This window comes from Hylobates moloch, unplaced genomic scaffold (genome assembly GCF_009828535.3).
Source record: "Hylobates moloch isolate HMO894 unplaced genomic scaffold, HMol_V3 SCAFFOLD_18, whole genome shotgun sequence".
Lineage (NCBI taxonomy): Eukaryota > Metazoa > Chordata > Mammalia > Primates > Hylobatidae > Hylobates > Hylobates moloch.
This window is the reverse complement of record NW_026652293.1, coordinates 39,071,233-39,092,903: the sequence shown is the minus strand read 5'-3', so window position 1 is coordinate 39,092,903 and position 21,671 is coordinate 39,071,233. Positions and strand designations below refer to the sequence as shown.

Sequence of the window (21,671 nt, the reverse complement as noted above, 5' to 3'; positions counted from 1 at the left end):
CCTGACTCTGTTCAAAATGAAATTCAGATCAAATAAACCAATGCATGGCCAACCTGACTGAATCCTGGCTGTCATCGCCCACTTGTGTGATTCTGGGGCAATTATTTCATTTCCCTCTGCCTTGATTTCTCCATTTGTAAAGTGGAGATAATAACGCCTAACTGACAGAGTTGTTGTCATTATTAGCACGAATGCACTAGAGAACACAGCCCAGAGTAGGCGCTCAATGAAGGACCCTAACAGCAAGGATGGGCTGGTTCTGAATGCAGCAGGCGAGGATTCACTGAGCATATGCTGTCTCCCTACAGCTCAAGAGGGAATGAGAGTTCAAGAAAATAATTCTGGAGAAAGTGGGAAAGTGAGTCTGGGGAGAAGAAAAAAGAAAGATAGAGGAGGCTCAGAGCTACCTGGAATTCCCTAAGGAGTCTTGCTTAAGAGAACAACAGATCACTAGATCCTTGTATAGGACCTACAAACACAGTCAGCTTCAGAGTTACACACAGACAAGAGAAAAGGGGACTTCAAGGGGACAAGGTAAGGAGGGAGAACCACAGTAATTATCCGAAGGGACAAGTGAAGTAAAGCAGGTGAGCGAACCAACCAGAGGCATTTAAAGTGTGAAAGAGAAGTTCAAAAGCCTATATTCAGTCTCTGAAGTAAATGGGAAAAACAGAAACTAGAGAGAACGTGGCTGAAAATAAAGCCAGAAGGAAGGGGAGTAAAATGAAACTCTTCCAAAGGCCAAGACAAGGAGGGAAGCCTTCCCCTCTGGGAAGGCTTGTCCCTGTTCTGGGAGGCCCATAGCTGAAAGGAGGGAGCCTTTCTTGAGCTCATGTGGGCAATCACGTGGACAGCAGACCTCCCCAGTGTGCTGAGAGGGGACTGAGAGGCAGCTGGGCTAACAGGCCCCCAGAGCTTTGAGGGAATGAGTGGGTGTTCTGTGGGACCACTGCCAGGGATGCACTGAAAAGGCAGCTCTCTGGGGAGAAAGGCAACTATTGAAATAAATGGGAACTGCATTTCGAAGAAGAGGCATGGCGGGAGCTAATGTCAGGTCCCTAAGTCCTGCGCCCATGAAGGACCATGTGATTCAAGGGGAATTAGAGGCTCTCTTTTTCCTGATACATGGTGATCTAGAAAAAAACATTTCATTAGAAGTCAGGAGATTGGGGTCTAGACTGTGGCCTTCCACAAGTTTCCTTGCGGACAGGAAGAGGGGCACATGCAGACATTCATTATGCTAGGTAGTTGTTACTCAACAACTTTCCATGCATTACGTAATTTAGTTCTTTACCAACCCTATGAAATAGTATTAATACCTGTTTATAGACAAGGTGTGGTCAACTGTTTGCAAAGATAGCCACAATAATATCTGACCCTTGGGGTACTCCTCTACCACACTGACACTAGATGGTGGCCTTATGACTTGCGTCGGCCAGTGGGTCAACAGCAATATGACATATGCAGAGATTGGAACATTATCTGCACATTGGAGTCAGTCTATTCTTGTGTTGTGCTTGAACTCTTCTGCCACCATGTGAACAAGCCCTAGCCAACCTCCTGGACGATGAGAGACACATGGTCAAGTCATTACTGATACTCCGGATATGTGAGTGTGGCCATTCTAAGCCATCCAGCTCCCAGCCAAGTCACCCAGAAGCCCATGGACATGTGAACGAACCCAGAAAAGATCATCCATACCAGCCCGGACCAGAATAATGGCCCTGCTAACACACAGAATATTTTGAGAAATAATTAATGTCTTTAAGTGACTAAATTGTTGGGCTGTTTGTTACACAGCAAAGCTAACTGATACATGTGAGGACTGAGGATCAAAGACATTAAATGACTTGTAGAATCACTTAGGTATGAATGGAGGCTCTTTCACCATATTGTGCCTCTTTCCTAGGCTAGGGCTGGAGATACACAAAATCTGAAATACATGCTTGAGCCTACCAGCACTGCCCGTTTGGGGGATATCTCCTGCAGGCCTTTCCTAGGCTATTTCCGGGATTTGTGGCAACAATTCTTTCCCAGCCCAAGTGATTATCTTACACCAGGCCCTACAAAGCAGCTTGCCTACCATCTGTCTTCTCCATCTTTGGAACGCTGACCCTCAGTGTCTCAGGCACTCTTCATCCAATGAGTCTGTAAAACGTATTGGAGAGTTCTGAAAGAAAGGAGGATACAGAAGTGGTGAGTCTCACTGGAGTTTGAATAAGTATTGGGGAAACACAGCCCTAAAGAAAGTAACACCCATGCCTGCCTTTCTCCCAGGGTGCCCATGAGCTCACAGCCCTCCAAGGAGGAAGATTAAAAACCTGTACACATTTCTAGAGCCCAATTCTGGGTGTTTCTTCATGGAATATTAGCAATAGTTGACATGAAAAGAAGTGGAAGTATCTGGTCCAGCCGTCTTGCTTGGCAGATGAGGAAACTGAGGCTGAGGAGTTAATTGCTCTAAGGTGTCTCAGAATATTCATGAAGGTGCTAGTATCAGACGCAGGCTTCTGATACCAGCACAGGGCTCTTTCCATAATCTCAAGAGTTGAAATCTACCTATCTCCATCCTGGGAAGAGACTTATAATCCACTTTGCGAAAAAGCTGGGATCAGAGTACCTATAAATGATGTGTGACATGTCAATCAAGCAGAAGACAGAGATGACACAATTGCAAGTACTGACAGGGAGCTGCTACTTAGAGGTGATTTCTAACCATGGGCAGAACAAGGGGGAGTTCAACCTGGGTGGCCCAAAGACATGGGTAACTATTCAAGCAGAATATTGCCCTGGCTCTGAATTAGTGTGCCTTGAGGTTTGACCATAAATTATCCCCAAAGTTTTAATCCATTTCCAGGACTCTTTCTTCACATGGTAAACATCCTAGCTCCTGCCCCCATTATAATAAATCACCCAGGAAATTGGCTTTTTATGATTGTAACTCCACATACATCAGAATAATGACTTATCTGTGACACGGCAGCAGTGGAAGCAGGGTTGTTTTAGGAATTCCAGTGTGCTTGACAATGAACTCCGGACCAGGAAAGTGAACCAGTGATGAGGGAAGGATTGGGAGGAACTGAGAGTGAAAGAAAAGGATGATGGGTGGCCCCCCAGAAACCAAGGACGGAAAAAAGGGGGCAAAGAAGTAACTAGAGAAGAGGGCTGGAAAAGACGAGGCCTGTCAAATAAGAGAGAAATGCCAAAGTTTGCCACCAGAAAGTTTAGCATCACTTCTTCCTGCGAGTGCTGCTTCTGCCTCATCTCCTCCAGCCCGTTTGCCAAGCAGCTGCCAGAGGGGCCTTGCCCTATTCAGGTGGATGGAGCCCCAAACGGCAGGCATGTTTTCTAGAAGCAGAGACAATCCTTGCGGAAGGATTGGCACACTGAATACCTTGCTTACCTCTGGGGCAGCAGGCAATGCACCAGCACATCCTGGTTTGTTGGAAACAAAGAGCTAGAGAAGTTAGAGACAAGGGAGCTGAGAGTGTAGGTGGTCTTGCAGAGGCTGAGAGTGGCCGCCAAGGAGGCAGACGGTGGAGAGGTGTGGAAGGTTCTAACCTGGGGTGAGGCAGGCTTGCCCTTGTTACAAAGAGAAGGCTCCCAGGCAGAGAACACCACTGCCTCTCTCACCACCCCAGCTCTGCAGTCTGCAGCAGGCAATGCTGGCATGCAGGAGGCAGTGGCAGGTGAAGCCTGCAGAAGAAAAGAGTGAGGTGGCAAACCCTAAGCTTGACCCTTCATCTCCACCATCGCAGCCTCTCCTGCTCCTGCTCCCCTCTCCCTCCCACCCCTGTACCATTACTAAGCAACAGGCAGAGCTGGGAGTATTTGACATTCATGAATTATCTCATGCAATCTTTACACCATCACCCAAAGAGGATTCTTATTATTCCCATTTTTACGGGAGACTGAGGCTGAGGGAGTTGACAGGGCTGATCCATGTCACATAACAAGCAAGTGTTGCAGCAGGATTTGCCCTCAAGTCTAGCCGACTCCAAGCCTGAGTTGAGAACAAAAGTGATTTGTAAACCTTTGTCCACCTTGTAAGTCAGCCCGGTTCCCTGACACTATGACTGATCTTTAGTTCCCCTTGTGAGGGAAAATGCTTCTGACTGGTGCTTCTCTGCCTCTCCCATAGTAAACACAAAAAACCTCTGGGCTTAGAGGAGAACTGCTCTCTTGTAAAGCCTCCTGGGCCAAAGGAGAGCTCTGCTTCTCCAGGGCTGGAGAAGCTCCTACTGCAGAGGAGGGGGCCACCTGGGTACAGCTGGACTTTTGGCTACACAAACTCTCATCATCAGCCCAGGGACTTTTCAATCACACGCCTAGCGTTTGGTTAGAATTAGGAATTCAGCCCGTCGTGTATCAGATCATATGACTTTAAAGAATTATTCAGCACACATTAGGTCAAATTTCATTAAAAAGAACTCTGTAGAGACCTTGAAGATTTCTCTTAGACTTGGATTTCACTAAAATTAATCATTTCAAGGCTACAGAAATTAAGTGGAGCTGACACCCAACTCTCAAAGGAGGGGTCTCGGCAACTTTTTACTCTAAAGGGCTCATAATACAGGAAGGAAGGAGGGATCTGTCATGTGCACAAGTCACCACTTCCAGCCCCAACTCCCACCCCCAGCCTTCTCCACTTTCCTCCATCGTCCTAACAACAGACATCGTGGAGCTTAGCTAAGGGAGTTTCCTTCCAGTGGGCAGATGCTCAATGTGGTTAGGTTAGGTAAAAATAACTGCCACATCAACATATGCATGCTACCTTGTTTGCAATAAAACAGAATATGAAAATAGCTTTATGGGACACAGTTCCCCTTTAAAATGGAATTTTGCAACTCTCTGGATCATTTAAAGCTTTGACATAAAGCCATTTCCTTTGATCTCAGCTCACTGCAATCTCCGCCTCCTGGGTTCAAGCCATTCTCCTGCCTCAGCCTCCCGAGTAGCTGGGATTACAGTCACACGCTACCATGCCCAGCTAATTTTTGTATTTTTAGTAGAGATAGGGTTTCACTATGTTGGCCAGGCTGGCCTTGAACTCCTGACTTCAGGTGATCCGCCCACCTTGGCCTCCCAAAGTGCTACGATTACAGGAGTGAGCCACTGCACCCGACCATAAAGCCATTTCTTACCCATTCTGTTAAGTTGTATCCCCACTGTTCAGAACCTTTAAATACCTGGTATTATTACGTTACTTTTCATTTGTTTTTGTCCTATGCCAGGGTCGAGGATCCAGAGTTCCAACCTCTCTCTATAGCTCATCATATTCTAGATGTTTTGGGCATGGATAGCTTGCTTTCTCTCTAGCTCGTCTCCTCTACTAATCTGTAAACTTGTGAAGGTCAGAATTATTGCAAGTCTTGTTCCCGTGTCACCCCCAACTCTTCACGTCTAACTCATGGCAGACACTCAGTCCATGGTTCTTAGATGAACAAAATAAAAGGAACAAAATTGTCTGTCTTCAAAGGGAACCCATGGAAAGAGCTCTTTCCACTGGGAATCAGCTACTGGGTAGAATTTCTCATTTCATCCTCATACAAGCAATCCTAGGAAACAGGAACATGTCCAAGTTACAAATGAGGAAACTAAGGCACAAAGAGTCCATGTGGCCAATCCAAAGTTCCCCAGTCAGTTAGGAGCAGGATAGCTTGTGTGACTCCATCATTCCACAGTGCTTTTCCAAGCCTATGGGGCGGTAAGGAGGTGAGGACCAAGGCTGACCATTCAAAACTCCAGCAAAGAAGTGGTCACTTGGCAGACAGCGATGACAGTCCACGTGCAGCTACCAGGCCAGACTGGAGACCATTCCAGCTGGATCCACCCTCAGTGCCCGGGAGCATCGGTTTCCCCAGGTAAGCCCAACTCCTGCAGCATTTATCCGCACCCTCTCCTCTCCACACTTACTCCTTTTATGATGCCATTTTCAAGCCATTTCTAACCTCAAATCCAGATATAAAGAGACCTTCCCTTACTTAGTCTTGAAGCAAACCTGGTTCTGTAGTTTTGTTCTCTTCAAACCTCTTTTTATTCTGCAATAATAAAAATGTGGTATTTCATCCCAGAGCTGGCTGCATGCCAAAATAAATAGCACCTTGGATTTCCTTGAAAAGACAGCTTGGCTCAAGTCTCAGCCTCATTGCCACGAGAATTCTTGGAGAATTCAACCTTACAAAGTCAAGTATTTAGCAAGGTAGTTCACCAAACAACAACCCTGCCAATCCCTGCATGATCCCTTGCAAAGACAAAGCACTCTTTCCAAAAGAGAAAAAAAAAATCACCTGTACCTCGGACTGATCATGCCAAAATGATGAGAGTTTCCTGTTTCCCCATCCCAGGACCCCAGCCTTTCAAGTGTAAATATTCCCTGTGCCAAGAAGCAGGAGGCATCTGACCGCTGCTTCTAAACATTGAGAGGGCCGAAGCCGGGACACCAGGGGAGGTGAGAAGCACTGAGAAAGAACTGAGTTCTCCAGCAGGCTCACCTCCTGTGGACCGGGGAAACAAAGAGATAACTCCTGCGCAATAAATGACACATTAACACAATCTCATTAACTCCATTCCCACGTTTTTTGCAAGTGTCTGTCATTTTCACCTGCATTGCAGCAGCTGAATCTGGAGCTTCATGGAGAAGAGAAAACAGTCGGGAGGAACGCTGTGCCCACATTACCTTCCCTTGCATCCTCCTGCTGCATAGCAGGGAGGGCTCGTCTCCTTCCCAGAAAGCCAGGTTTGGGCTGCAGGGCCGGAGCTGATAGCTCATGCCTTCAGCACAGCCGTGTCTGTTTCGCAGCTGTTGAAGGACTTGGTCAGGTGATCCCTGACCTTGCTGGAAAAGCAAATACTGACTTCCTTTTTGCTCCCGGGAATAGGTGAGTGGGGTCAGAAAGGAATTCACTGCTCAATAAGCTAAGACTGGATCTTGCAGAAAGAGGAAGAACGCTCAAATCCTTCAACTAGAAAGTTAGTTCCCAGAGCTGCCATCGCTTCCGAGGAACACAGCTAAAGACATCCAAACAACACACAATCTTCCTTCTTGACTCCTCCAAATCTGGCAGCTCATCTGAGCAGCTATAATTAATTATGAGCTTCTTCCTCCCTGCAGCTGATGTGGCTCATTAATGAATTTGTTCCTAATGAGGACGTAGCCTCCTTAGAGTTGAAACCCTTCAGTAGTGCATCACTTTCTTCCTGGCTCTGCTTTAGAAGCATCCTTCCCTACCCCCTCCTGGGGCCCCAGGACCACATGAAGCCTCTGATCATTAAACAAACGGAAGTCTGTAGGGGCAGAGCCAAGACAGAAACAATGACCAGTAAATTCCTGGGGCTGGACTGGCAGCTCCTTATTCCTGCTGCTCTACCAATCTGCTGCCCTAGAGCACCAAAACACACCCAATTCTGGCAGGAATGAAAAAGCAAGGAAGTACCTGCTGTGACGACCAAATTACTGTACCGTGGATCCAGCTCCAGGCAGGGTTTCTAACTGCAGCGCAGACCAGAGACTCCGAGAGGCGGGGTACAGGAGCCAGGGAGCAAGCAGCTGCCGGAGGAGCAAGGTTTCAGAGTGTCCGGGGCAAGCACAGTGGAGGGTCTTCCTACAGCCCAAAGCTGCTGCAGTTCTTAGGAGCAGAGACAGGTGTGAAGTGCAGGCACCAGACTCCACGCTCTCCAAACCCTGTGCTGCTCCCGGACCTGAAGGAGCGGGGATGGTCCAGGAGGGGCCAGGAAAGCGTCTGGGTTCCTTTATGCAGACTCAGTAAAAGGATTAGAGGGACCTTGTTCCTTCACCTCCTGGTCCTCTAACCAAGTGAGGCTGTGCTGGGAAATGAAGCCTCACAGTAAGACACATCAAATGCAGCCCTGACCTTCACTGACACTGACTGTCTGGATGTGCCTTCCAAGACCAGAGCAGGTTCCTGTCTAACCCATGCTGAAATTGATGCTGGCAAGGAGTGTCACCCTGAAACATTGCCTGCATCGAGCCTGGTACACTTGCAAAGCACTTTCCGTCCTGTGTGCCATTTATCCTTGCATCAATGCTTGAGGCAGCCAGACCAGGGATGAATCTCCCTATTGTAAAGGCGAAGAAAATGAGAGACAATCTAAGTGGTTTCTCTTGGGTCATCCAAGAGCAGAGTGTCCTGGGGTAAAGTTCTGTGTTCTTCCCATTGCCCTGGATCAAGTTCCTTACTTTTCTTGGAAGATTCTAGAGACTCTTGCTCAAGATGGAGGTTAGGAGACTTTGCAGAGTACACAGGATGACCTGGTGGTAGGCAAGTCTATGGAATACCAACATCACTTTTCTCAACTGGTAAAAGTATTTTTCCAGTTAACTGAGTATGCAGACCAATCATCAGAATAAAAAAGAATCCAAAGTATACCTTGAACTCTAAGGGTATAGAAAAAATATACCGTGGAGCAAACTGCTTCTCTGATACACTTCAAATGATCATCGACTATCCTTTCTAAACTGGCTAGAGAACAGCTGGAGGCACACAGCATTCCTCTAAGATGCAGACGGAAGAAAAGCCCTCCATGTTACCAGCTCCGACGCCTTTCCAGCCACCCGCCCTTCCCCTCTGGTCTATCTATGTGAGCAAGATAAGCACTGTCTTTCCCTCTCCCGGGATAAATTCTTCCTTATCCAGGACAGATAGGTGAGAGGTTTTCCTCCAGAGCCATGCCTTGCCTGCAAGACCCCACATTCTACCTGGAATGCTGTTCACTTTCTCTGCCTGTCCAGTTCCTCCACTCAGACATCCCCAAGTGCAGTGACCATCCTTCCAGCTGCGACTGTCCCTTTCTGCTTGCTACTGCAATGTGTGGCATCATATTCTAATTGCTGCTTCTGTATCTGTCTCCTGGCCAGCATCACAGCATAATGCTCCATAAAGTTTGTGAACTGAACTTATCTACAATCCCTGCAGCTCTGAACATAGGCGACCTCTCCAGCCACTTTCTTACATGTCAAGGGAGCACTCTGCTATTCCCACAGCCCCCAGGCCTCTTATCAGATTTTAAAAGACTACAGAATGAGGGAAGGTATGGGTTGAGTATCTTTTATCCGAAATGCTTGGGACAAGAGGTTTTTTGGATTTCGAATTGTTCTGGGTTTTGGAATATTTGCATATACACAATGAGATACCTTGGGAATGGGACCCATGAGAAGCCACAGCCACTTTCTCTAGAGGAGTCTGTGCTTTTCGGGGGGAATTCTCCCCATGGTTTTGCCACGTCTGGGATACCAGCATCCCCTACCCCTATGCCTTACTCAGACGTATGTCTTAAGACCAGCAGCCAGCTTCATGCTCCCACCAAGCCACACAGACCATCTCCTGAACCAAACACGTTTATCCACAAGAACTTTCCTGACCAGAATCATGGGACTGGAGGGAGGTTTGGCTCCTTTTGCAATTTAGAAATGCTCAACTTCTATGGCCCAGGTCCCTTCTGCCCCATGATGGAAAAAAAGATGAACTGTCCAAGTCCAGCAAGATGGGCGCTAGGCCAGAGGGGAAAAGAGGTTCAGCTATCTGAAGAATGCACCTTTTATCTAAGCAATCCCTTAGGCTTTTGCACTTTACTCAGAAAGGTCAGCGCGCTTTGGAAGCCTGTATGACTGCACAGGGCTGAGAAGGGCACGCTTGTTAGGTATTCACACACTCAAATAGGGCCTCTCTGAGCAGACTGGTGACAGCCACAGTCATTCCCACAGAATGCAACTAAATAGGCAGAGAAAGAAATTATGCATGTGAGACCTGTGGGTGCAGCCATCCAGGAGGGAAATCAGCTATTCTAAAGATTGACTCCACAAAGCAGATGTAATTTTCTGAGAGAAGAAGCCAGGCCAGTTGTAGGGAGAGAGGAGGCTGCACTAACCAATGAAAAATGCTCCTTGGAGGGAAAAAAGGCATTAGACTTGCACGGAAAAAGACCCCCATTCCGCATCTCTTTTTTCATTTAGATGCTTCCAAAATGCTCTTGGTCCTTGACTTAAACATACTGTAAAATCAAACTGCCAATTGCCAAATGAGGAAGCAGCATGAGCAGGCAATTCATCAAAGAAGAAATACAAATGGTTAATATTTGAGAAATGTATAACCTCACAAATTAATACAAAAGATGTCAGATAAATCTCGACATGCCATACCCTACAGTGAGCTGGGTGCTCCGGTCCAATCCAAACAGCATTCTATTCCCAAAAAAACTCTGCCAAGCTTGTCCAACCTGCCTTATTTTGTTGTTGTTGTTCTGTTTTGTTTTGTTTTAGGCTTTTAGCACCTGAAGCCATGGGTTTTAGTTTCTGTCTCTAGTGATAAGCGGAAAAGAGGGATGAGGAAAGGTCTTTACTGGCCTAACCAGAAACAGAAATTAAGAACCCGTGACTGCATTCTCTCCCTTGGACACCCCTGCGTACTGTTACTTCTATCGTCCAAAGTCAAAGCAGAGGCCTAAAGCACTTGCCCAGGTATCGAGACCATCAGAGCCAAGATTCGAATCCATGTTTTTCTGATGCTAATATGCTGCTCTTAACCATGGTACAGCAGACTCTCTTACGAGTTAGAAAAACGTTTTTTTCAAAGAGCGTCAGTGTTGATGAGGAGGGGACTCACCCTCCCCAAAAGATTGCAGCAGAGTCGGGGCAGCTGCAGCCAAGAGAGGAACTTCAGGCCGTGGCAATGCCTCCGAGCACACCACGACTATCTCCCAGGACACTGCCTGCGTGTCCGATGGCACTGTCCAGTTTGTGCATGTGCATAGGGGAATTCAAAATCAAATACAGCAAAACACAATGGTGAAGAGAGAAGAAAACAAAAAAAGGTCATAGTCACATGTGATTTCTTTCCTTGGTGGTCTAGGAATCATAACTATTATGATGTATTCTTGGAAAATAAAAAATAAATTATTGGGGGGAAAGAGATGGGAAGTCAACATAATTCTGCCACCTGACTACAGCAATTTTCATGATCACCTATTTTGCATATTTAACATAACTGAAGGGCAAGTTCTATAGTGGACTTGTAGCCTGGGCTCCAAGTCAAGTAGTAGCTGAAATCCCAGCTCTGCCAATGACTGACTATATAATCTTGGTCACATGACTGAACCTCCCTGTGCCTCAGTTGCTTTGCATGTGAAATAAGACTAGTAGTATTCCCTGTAAGTCACGGAGCTGTCAGAAAGATTAAATAGGATGACAACACATGCAAACCACTTAGAACAGAGTCCGGTATGTAGTCCTGTTCAATGAGTAAATACGTTCGTTATTTTTAATATAATAGTAGAAATTCAATTATAAATTCAATTATAAATCCAATTTTGTATTCAAAATTCTATTATATAACCATTTTTAAAAGTATAGTTTTACCTGCTTTGTAATGATTACTATAAATGGCTATACAAACGTCCATCGACTTGCACCTTATTTTCCAAACCCCTCCCTAGAGGGGGTCATGCCACCTCCTGTTTAATTCTCCCTTCAATGCTACCACGGTAGCCAGCCTGACAGACGGTCCTCACTCAGGTCTCCAGGGAAGACCCCATTTCCAGGTGGCTGGATCTCAGCTGCATGGGCTTTGAGGTGGGACAGGCCAGGTTCAAATCCTGGCTGCGTGACCCTGAGCAAATGTCCTTATTCAAGAAGAGCACAGCTCAGTACACCGTGTGAAGACCGCAGGGGATAAGGTATGCAAAGTGCTTGTGCTGGTGCCCAGGATATAATAAACACTCAATACATTTGGCTAGGATCACTTTTTAAAACCCACAGTGTGAAGCAAGGAAAGGGCAAGGACCATGTTTGTTTTCTTTCTCACCCCATTTTTAACACTTAGCATGATGGGAACTCAATAAAAATGTGTTGAATCAAATAAATAAATAGATGGATGGATGGGTGGATGGATCAGAGACTGTCAGGGATGGAAAGGATTTTTTTTTTTTTTTTTGAGATGGAGTCTCACTCTGTCGCCCAGGCTGGAGTGCAGTGGCGCGATCTCGGCTCACTGCAAGCTCCGCCTCCTGGGTCCACGCCATTCTCCTGCCTCAATCTCCCAAATAGCTGGGACTACAGGCACCTGCCACCATGCCTGGCTAATTTTTTTTTTTTTTTTTTTGTATTTTTAGTAGAGACGGGGTTTCACCGTGTTAGCCAGGATGGTCTTGATCTCCTGGCTTCATGATCCGCCTGCCTCAGCCTCCCAGAGTGCTGGGATTACAGGCACAAGCCACCACACCTGGCCATTCCAATCTCTCTATGGTCTCACCAACACCTGGTTTATGTTTGTTTGCTTTAAATTATAGCCATCCTAGTAGGTGTAGTAGGTATGAATTGGTATCTCACTATGGTTTTGATTTGCATTTCCCTAATGACTAATTGTGTTGACTATCTTTTTCATGTGCTTTTTGGCTTTTGTATATCTTCTTTGGAGAAATGTCCATTCAAGTTCTTTACGCCTTTTTTTTTTTTTTTTTTTTTTTTGAGAGGGAGTCTCGCTCTGTCGCCCAGGCTGGAGTGCAGTGGCGCAATCTCGGCTCACTGCAAGCTCCGCCTCCCAGGTTCACGCCATTCTCCTGCCTCAGCCTCTCCGAGTAGCTGGGACTACAGGCGCCCGCCACCACGCCCGGCTAATTTTTTTGTATTTTTAGTACAGACGGGGTTTCACCGTGGTCTCGATCTCCTGACCTCGTGATCTGCCCGCCTCGGCCTCCCAAAGTGCTGCGATTACAAGCGTGAGCCACCGCGCCCGGCTCTTTACGCATTTTTGAATTGGCTTGTTTGTTTGTTGTTGTTGTGTTGTACAAGTTCTTCACATATTCAGGATATTAACCTCTTATCAGATATATGATTTGCAAAAAATTTCTTCTTGATATATTTTGCAATAATCTTGTATATGGTATAAGATAAGCTTCCAGCTTCATTCTTTTGTATAACTTAATGAATTAATTAATTTTTTTAGATAGGGTCTCACTCTGTTGCCCAGGCTGGAGTGCAGTGGTGCAATCATAGCTCACCACAGGCTCGAACTCCTGGGCTCCGCAATCCTCTCACCTCAGCCTTCTGAGTAGCTAGCACTACAGGTGCATACCACCATGTCCACCTAATTTTTTTTTTATTATTGAGACAGAGTCTCTCCCTGTCACCTAGGCTGGAGTGCAATGGCGTCATCGCGGCTCACTGCAACCTCCACCTCCCAGGATCAGGTGATTCTCCTGCCTTAGCCTCCCAAGTAGCTGGGATTACAGGTGTGCACCACCACGCCTGGCTAGTCTTGTATTTTTAGTAGAGATGGGGTTTCACTGTGTTGGTCAGGCTGGTCTGGAACTCCTGACCTCAAGTGATCCACCCACCTTGGCCTCCCAAAGTGCTGGAATTATAGGCGTGAGCTACCATATCCAGACAACTTTATTTTTTTATATGTGAATATTCAGTTTTCCCAGCACCATTTGTTGACAAGATCACCCTCTATTTTCAGAACATTTCGCCACCCCAAAAAGAAATGCCCTACTCATTAGCAGTTATTCCCTATTCCCTCCAGTCCACTCCCCATTCCCTCCCAGCCCCAGGAAACCATGAATTTACTTTCTGTCTGTATAGATTTGCCGATTGTGGACATTGCCTATAAAGGGAATCATACAACACTGTGATCTTTTGTGACTGGCTTCTTTCACTTAACATGATGTTTTCAAGGTTCACAAGAGCGAAAAAGGATTTTTTCAGGTCACCTAATCTAACCCTGTTTTCAATATCATACAGTACCTTGGTAACAGAGTCCAAACAAGGGCCCGTTCTGTGTTTTCTTCCTTAATAACCATGACCCTAGAAACATGTCAACACACAGGAGGTATGGCAAGTTCTCAATGAGAACTGCACTCTAAGCCTCTCCTTCAAGGTTTTATGTCTGCCCTTACATGGTGCCACTTGACTAGACCACTATTTCCCCATATTACCTATTGTTCAAATCCTACCCATTCCTCTCACCAGACTCCACCTTCCCCAGGAAGCCATCTGGAGAGCCTATTTGGGTAGAATTCTCTATTTTCTGAAATCCTATAGTAAATAACTACTCTTTAATCCATGTGAGGCCACATGGGATTAGGAATCCAATTTCTAACTATAAAAGCCTTCCTCCAATTGAGAATGACAAATCTCTACTTTAATGGGAGGTGAACGCTGAAAGGCTTCAGAAATCTCAGTTTGATATATCTGGACATGTTTTGGATCACCTCTTCTACACAAGGAAGTCAGTTGATCACTGATTTGTCAGCCTGCTGGACAGAGTAGTGGCAAAAATCAGCTTTGGAATCCAACAGACACGGGTTCAAATGCTGCTTTTCCTATATACTGAGACCTTGGGCAAGTTAACTAACTCGTCTCATGGTCCCTATCTTGTCCTGCCATCCACCTTTGTCACTGGATAATTGCCTAATGCTTCTTGCTGGACTGAAAGCTCCCTGACGGCAAGAATCAAGCCTTCTTCTTCTGGGTCTTTCACAGTTCCCAGAGATCTCTTAATAGGGCCCCAGAAATGCCCCTGCCATTAAGTGTCTCAATCTTTTTGTGTGTGTGTGTGTGAGACAGAGTGTCACTCTGTTGCCCAGGCTGGAGTACAATGGCACAATCTCGGCTCACTACAACCTCTGCCTCCCAAATTCAAGCGATTCTCCTGCCTCAGCCTCCTGAGTAGCTGGGATTACAGGCATGCGCCACCACACCCCGCTAATTTTTTTTTTTTTTTTTTGTATTTTTAGTAGAGATGGGGTTTTGGCATGTTGGCCAGGCTGGTCTGGAACTCCTGATCTCAGATGATCTACCGGCCTCGGCTTCCCAAAGTGCTGGGATTACAGGTGTGAGCCACCATGCCCGGTCTCAATTCTTTAAATCTATAATTCTCAAAGCAGAGTCCCTGGCCCAGTGATAGAAACTAAGGGTTTCTAAAAGAATAAAAAATGCATCCCAAATAAATATATTCTCTTCAATTCTTACAAGCAAGTGTATTACATGGGAATTCATTTTTATAAGGAACTAGGAACATAGTATGTGAGTTATTGAGGGTTAATAAACCTTGGCATTAATAAACAAAAATTAGTGTGTTAGAAGAGTTTACTGAGAATATTCATTTTCTATTCTGTAAAGAAGGGTGACCACCATCCATCACTAAACAATACAGCAAAACTCCTGTGTATGCACCCAGGCTAAGAGCTGGAATTCCAATTCTCAGGAAGGGCATTTTGTTATTAGTGCAGAAGACATTTGTTGTGTGCTTTTTTTCAGCTACCCAGCACTTTGTGAACACCCTTCCTATGCTTGGTTATTTCCTTCTCAGAAGACCCACCTCCCCAAGATTGAAACTGGAATTTACAGCAAGCAATTATGGGGAGATGGTGGAGTGATGTTCAGCTACTTCATATCCCTTAATAAAGTCCTCTTCTATTATAGATAGATGGACTGCTAGAGCGGGTTCTGGTGTTTGCAACCATGACCCTTGATGGCTACAACGCAGCGTCGGCAATCTCTTGGTTTTAAACTGCTTCTACTCTATTAATTTACATTACTTATGAAATTAATTTTAGGAGTTTCTGTTGATTGTTGTCCTGAGTATTTGCTGCATTACCACTTTGATTAGTTTTCTCTTCTCCTTTAATCCTTTGTTACTACCAAATTCTTTCCCACTGCAAAGTAGGAGTGAGTGGACTCAGTGGGCCGCAAAGTCTTTTGCTCCCCTGAACTGGGCCACAGTCCAGAGGGCTTGGAAACCACAACTTGGAATTAATGTTTCCTAGGAATTCAGCTCCACTTCCTCCCTCCTGGGTCACTTCAGTGAAAGCATCTCAAGGGTAGGCACAAATACTCCACAGGGGGGCACCCCTGCACCCACCCTCTTTGGGCAGCTCCCATCCAAGCAGCATCATCCCTGGTCAGAATTCAGCAGATGCCTCTGCAGGCATCAGCTGGGCGCCATAGCTCGAGTTGCAGGTGCAGACAGTTTAGAGCTTGTGTGGGCTGTTGCATCTGCCTTCTGGGTTGGGAGGAAGGTTTTTGTTGGCTCAAATATGCACAGCCTGCACATTCAGGAAAATCAGTTTAAATCAAACTGAGGCTAAGTGATCCCCAGACACCTGGGTGGAGAAAGCGATGTTTCCAGATTTTTCAGACGGGAAAGCTGTTATTATTTCACAATGCCCCACCTAGCCCTCTGGCAAGTTCAGTCTGACAAGAAGCGGACATGTGTGATGTGGGTCCAACAAAGATGGTGACACCCAGCCTCAGCAGCATGCCAGCCAGAGGAAGGGCAGATGTCATCAGAGATGAACCAAAGAGACTCGAGGAGAGATGAGGAGCACCAGAAACTTCTCTCAACTTCAACTTTCCCTTAAAAGAGATGGGATTCCTTCAGTGTACCATCCGGTAATACAAAGGAAGGTTATATATTGTTGTGGCCTGGGTTTTGTTTTGCTTTAATGTGGGCAAAGTTACTAAGAAAAGGCATTGCCAAAATTGACAATATCATTCAGGTTTATATCACCCCATGGAGCTGCTCGAAGGTGTCACAGAATGGTTGGGCATTTGGAGCATAGCATAGGCAGACTTTTATTAGTGACTCTGCTCACATCTTTTCTTTTTTTTTTCTTTTTCTTTTTTTTTTTTTTTTGAGATGGAGTTTTGCTCTGTCGCCCAGGCTGGAGTGCAGTGGCGCCATCTTGGCTCACTGCAACCTTCACCTCCCGGGTTCAAGCGATTCTCCTGCCTCAGCCTCCCAAGTAACTACAGGGACTATAGGCGCCCACCACCAAGCCCAGCTGATTTTTTGTATTTCTAGTAGAGACAGAGTTTTGCCATGTTGCCCAGGCTGGTCTCAGGCAATCCTGGCTGGTCTCCTGAGCTCAGGCAATCCACCCGCCTTGGCCTCCCACAGTGCTGGGATTACAGGAGTGAGCCACTGCACCTGGCCTTGCTCACATCTTTTCTTCCAGCCAGATTATGTGCTCTTTCAAATCAAGGTTCCCCTTTTGTGCTCCTGGGTATCCTTTATGGCACCAGTTCAGGGCCCTGCAGGTGGCAAGTGTTCAATCAGTCCACTGATTATCTACTATTGGGAGGAGAGAAGTATAAAACAGGGTCTTGGACAACATTTGCACCCATAAAGGGGCAACTGAGGCTCAATGACCTGCCCACCCCATACAGCAGGACCAAGGTCAGAGTCTGCTTTTGAGACTCCTAACCCAGTGCTTTCCTTTACAAATCTCATGTACTGGTCCTCAGTGTGATATTGGAGGACATGGAATTGATGGTTTCTTTAAAAAGAATGTGGCCAGCGTCCCTAGATGAAATGTGGAATAATGGAGTTTTTATTGTGGTAAAGTGTGCCAGAGAACTGCTCATACTTCTGTTGGTGATCTTTGCTTGCGGCCTCTGGCTACAGGGAAAGTATAACGCATAACAATAAAAATAGTTGCCAACATCAATTAAGTATTGACTCTGTCCTGTGTAAGTCCTTTACCCATCCTTACTCAGCACCTAGGACAACATGGGCAAGACTCCTCTGTAAACCAGATAAAGATGCTGCCTCATGGCCCAGTCTGAGTTCAGGGCTGTGTTCAAAGAATCAGCAGTTAAGTAGAAAAAAGTTAATCGGAAGCAATCCAAACCTTCGCTGCAGTCTCTAGAGAAAATACCAAACGGGAAGTGCATTCTTAGCACAAAGCAAAAGTCTTAAATTTTTTCTTTCCCATCTCTGCTGTTCTAAGTGTCTATTTCCGGCAGAGCAACTGCCCCAGCAGCAGTGTGTGCCGTTCTCCAACATCCTTATGTGAATCCCCCCACCTGGTTCTTCACTCCCTCACCTCCCCCGACTCTGGCATCTACTCATCCCTCCACTGCCAGCCTCTCTCTGGCCCCTTCATTGGGAATTCCAATATTGGCTCCATTTGTCCATGGCTTTTTCATCACTGAATGACCTCAATCTGCATAATAATGGGGGGAACAGCCAAGAAAGCTCTGCCAGAAGTGTCCTTAGGAGGAAATTACTTAGAAGGCTCCAAAAGCACAGAAATTATTTTTGGTGGTTTTGTTTTTGTTTTTGTTTTTTTTGAGACAGGGTCTCGCTCTGACACCCAGTCTGGAGTGCAGTGGCATGATCACAGGTCACTGCAGCCTCAATCTCCTGGGCTCAGGTGATCCTTCTACCTCAATCTCCTGAGTAGCTGGGACTACAGGTGCACACCACCATGCCCGGCTAATTTTTGAAACAGTGTTTTGGCATGTTGTCCAGGCTGGTCTTGAACTCCTGGGCTCAAGTGATCTACCCGCCTTGGCCTCCCAAAGTGTTAGGATTATAGGTGTGAGCCACCACATCTGGCTGCAAACATGTTTTTAATACTCATATGTTGATGGTTTTATTCCCTGTACACTCATTTTATAGATTAGAAAACTCGGGCTTAATAATACTAGTACTAGGCCAGGCTCAGTGGCTCACGCCTGTAATCCCAGCACTTTGGGAGGCCAAGGAGGGTGGATCACCTGAGTTCAGGAGTTTGAGACCAGCCTGGCCAACAAGGTGAAACTCCATCTCTACTAAAAACACAAAAATTAGCCGGGTGTGGTGATGCGCACCGATAGTCCCAGCTACTCAGGGGGTTGAGGCAGGAGAATAGCTTGAACCCGGGAGACAGGGGTTACAGTGAGCCAAGGTTGCACCGAGTTGAGATTGCACCACTGCACTCTAGCCTAGGTGACAGAGTGAGACTCCGTCTCAAAAAAAAAAAAAACTAGTAAATACTTACACTGTTATAATAACAATAATTATTATTACTAGCTAGATACTGTCCTATATTGTACAAATGCTAACTTATTTAAGTTCATGATGACCATATTAGGGGCACAAATCTAGTAAGTGGCAGGACTGGAATTCAAATTGAGGTTTGTCTGACTCCAGAGATCGAGCTCTTAACGACAGTGTTCTTTGCCTTCTGGGTCCTATTTCTGTAGCCATCTATGAAGCAAGTAGCTTTTGGAAGTCTAAATAGAAAGAGAAAGAACCAGATAGAAGGATTTAGCAAAGGAACGAATCTAGCATTAAATTCCACCACCAGCCATGCTATTAAACATCAGGCGATTATTAAAATATAAACATGGTTGGGGACACGCTAGGTCTCTAAATAAGACAAATTTACTTGTGAAGGAATAGTTAAAAAACTCAGTGACTTTCTAATCCACTGCAAATTATTTAATCAATAAAACACAATTACTTTTCAAATAATCTTTGAAAGTTCCAAGGAGTCTTGAGGTGTTTAATTGCTATTTAACCAGATAGCAGCAGTTGAGTTACACAGATATCCATTTCATATAAAATGCTCTTTGCAGATGGAACACTCTGTCAAATTTTCCATTAGAAAGACATATTTTCAGGGCAGATACAAGGGTTTTAGGTTACAAATTAATTTCGTTTCTCTGTTGTTCTCTAGGCAGGGCAGGGGGAGGGTGGAATGGCTGATGCAGGCATCCACAGCTCCTGCCTTGGTAACTTGGGAGCACGATGGTCCTCCCTGTCAATAATAAGCCATGGATACAAATCAGAATCACAGGGGTAGGAATCTGTGGGGCTTTTTCTTTTTTAAACACGAAATGCTTCATGAATTTCGTGTCATTCCTTGTGCAGAGGCCATGCTGATCGTCTCTGTATCATTCCAATTTTGGTATATTTGCTGCTGAAGTGAACACAGGAATCCGTGTTCTAACCAGCCAGCCCTCCAGGTAATTTTTATAAACACGATAGTTTGAGAAGTACTGTTCTAGCCTACTTTTAAAAATCTTTGGTAAACTGTAGCTCAGTGTTTCTCAAACTGTAGTATGCCTATACACCTGAAGATCTTGTTAACATGCAGATGCTGATTCGGTGTGTCTGGAGTGGGGCCTCACAGTTGGCATTTCCAACAAGCTCTCAAGAGATGCTGATCTGCTGGTCCCAGAGCCAAGTAGCAAAGTGTGTGTTCAGGGTATTTGTCTGGTTGGGGAGGAATGGGAAGGAGCTCAACAGCCCGAATCATGATTCCTAGCACCAGCACTTGAAACCGTGTGACCTTGGGTAAGTAACTCTAGCCCTTGAAGCCAGCTTCCTCACCTATAAAATGGTACAAAGTAATACTTTCCACTTTATAAGGCTATTCTGATGGCTACATGCCTATACTTTACACAGTACTTGGCATGTAGAAGACACTGAAATACAAGCTGTGGTTGCTGTTGTTTTTGAGGGAAGGAAGAAACTAGTAAGTGCCCAATAATGGTCAGTTGTTTTGTTATTATTTATTGAGAGTTGTTGTGTGGTATATTACGCACTGTGCCAAGTATTACACTACTATTATTTACTCTTCTCAAAGACTCTGTGTCTCTATGTATTATTTTTTTTCTGTTTAACAGATTAGGAAGCCTAAGCTCAGAGAGGTTTAGTAACTTGGTCATAGTCACAAAGATAGTAAAAGGCAGAGCTAGGGATGAATTTAGGCGTTCCTGCCCAAGATTTTTTTTTTTTTAAAGACAGCGTTTTGCTCTGTTGCCCAGGCTGGAGTGCTGGATTACAGTGGTTAAAATCACAGCTCAATCTAGCCTCAACCTCCTAAGTTTAAGTGATCCTCCTGCCTCAGCCTCCAGAGTAGCTGGGGCCACAGGTGCATGCCATGACACCTGGTTAATTTTTAAAAAATTTTTTGTAAAGACAGGCTCTCATTATATTCCCCAGGCTGGTCTCAAACTCCTGGCTCAAGTGATTCTCCTGCCACAGCCTCCTAAAGTGTTCAGATTACAGACATGAGCGACACACCCAGATAACTGCCCAAGCTCTTAACGGTCCAAACTGAAGCCTGGTTCTGTCCATGCCCACCTGAGTCTAGGAAAGGTGGTGAGCTGGTACCTGATGACCCCACAACATGGCACAGTACAGGACCAGGGGGTGCAGAGGTAGAGAATGGGCAGTGGCAGACAGAAGCCTCAAGGAAGGATTGCCAAGGAGCACAGAAAAATCAGGCCCAAGAGAAGGGGCAGGATGAGGTTCCAAAAGGATTTAGACACCCAGCAAGCAATCAGGAATAGAGCCTAAAGTGATGAGGACTGTGTCTTCTTTACTTCTGTTTCCCAAGTGCTTAGTACAATGCTGACCACAGTGCTGCCTCATAAAGATGTAGCAGTTGAATTAATGAATTATTTAAATAATGGATTAATTCATATTTTGAGGGTAGCAACTGATTTGAAATTGGTAGGCAGGATGTTTTGGAGTGGGAGAGAGATGTTCACCTCTGGACTTTTCTTTTTTAAAAGAGTGAGCCGTTCAAAAGAGAAGAACAACTGGAATAGTTCCCTTGGAGTGCTGCCAGTGCACACAATGCCTCTTTTTCTTCCCAGGTCAGAAGGCATTTTGGGCCCAGCCCCTCGGCATGTGTGTGCAGCCTGCAGCCTGTCTGACATACTTACCCACTTGTGCTCTGGAACACAAAGGCCTCCCACCTGCCAAGCCCAACACAAATGCCTCCTTCACCACAGTCCTCTGGCGTGTGTGGGTTCAGCTGCTGCTGCTGCTGCAAGTTCCCCTCCAGGGCAAAAGTGAGGCTCCGATGGCTCCAGTCTCTCCACTACTGCTCAGAGAAAGAGACCACAATGCTTTCTCAACCATTGAGTCCCC

The 21,671-nt window shown here is 45.7% G+C and overlaps 1 protein-coding gene and 1 non-coding gene across 3 annotated transcripts in view; both read right to left on the bottom strand.

The window, feature by feature from the left end:
* The window catches only part of KANK4 (KN motif and ankyrin repeat domains 4), a 91,252-nt gene that overhangs the window by 44,129 nt on the left and 25,452 nt on the right, over window positions 1-21,671 (bottom strand). For both annotated transcript variants that reach the window (XM_032137212.2, XM_032137213.2), the window contains exon 2: window positions 2,084-2,170. In XM_032137212.2, the coding sequence (XP_031993103.1) occupies window positions 2,084-2,099 (16 nt within the window). In that variant the 5' untranslated portion in view covers window positions 2,100-2,170. The remainder of the gene's footprint in view (window positions 1-2,083; window positions 2,171-21,671) is intronic.
* Window positions 19,614-19,720, bottom strand: LOC116458219 (U6 spliceosomal RNA). Its single transcript, XR_004245264.1, has one exon. It is a non-coding gene; the product is annotated as a U6 spliceosomal RNA (small nuclear RNA).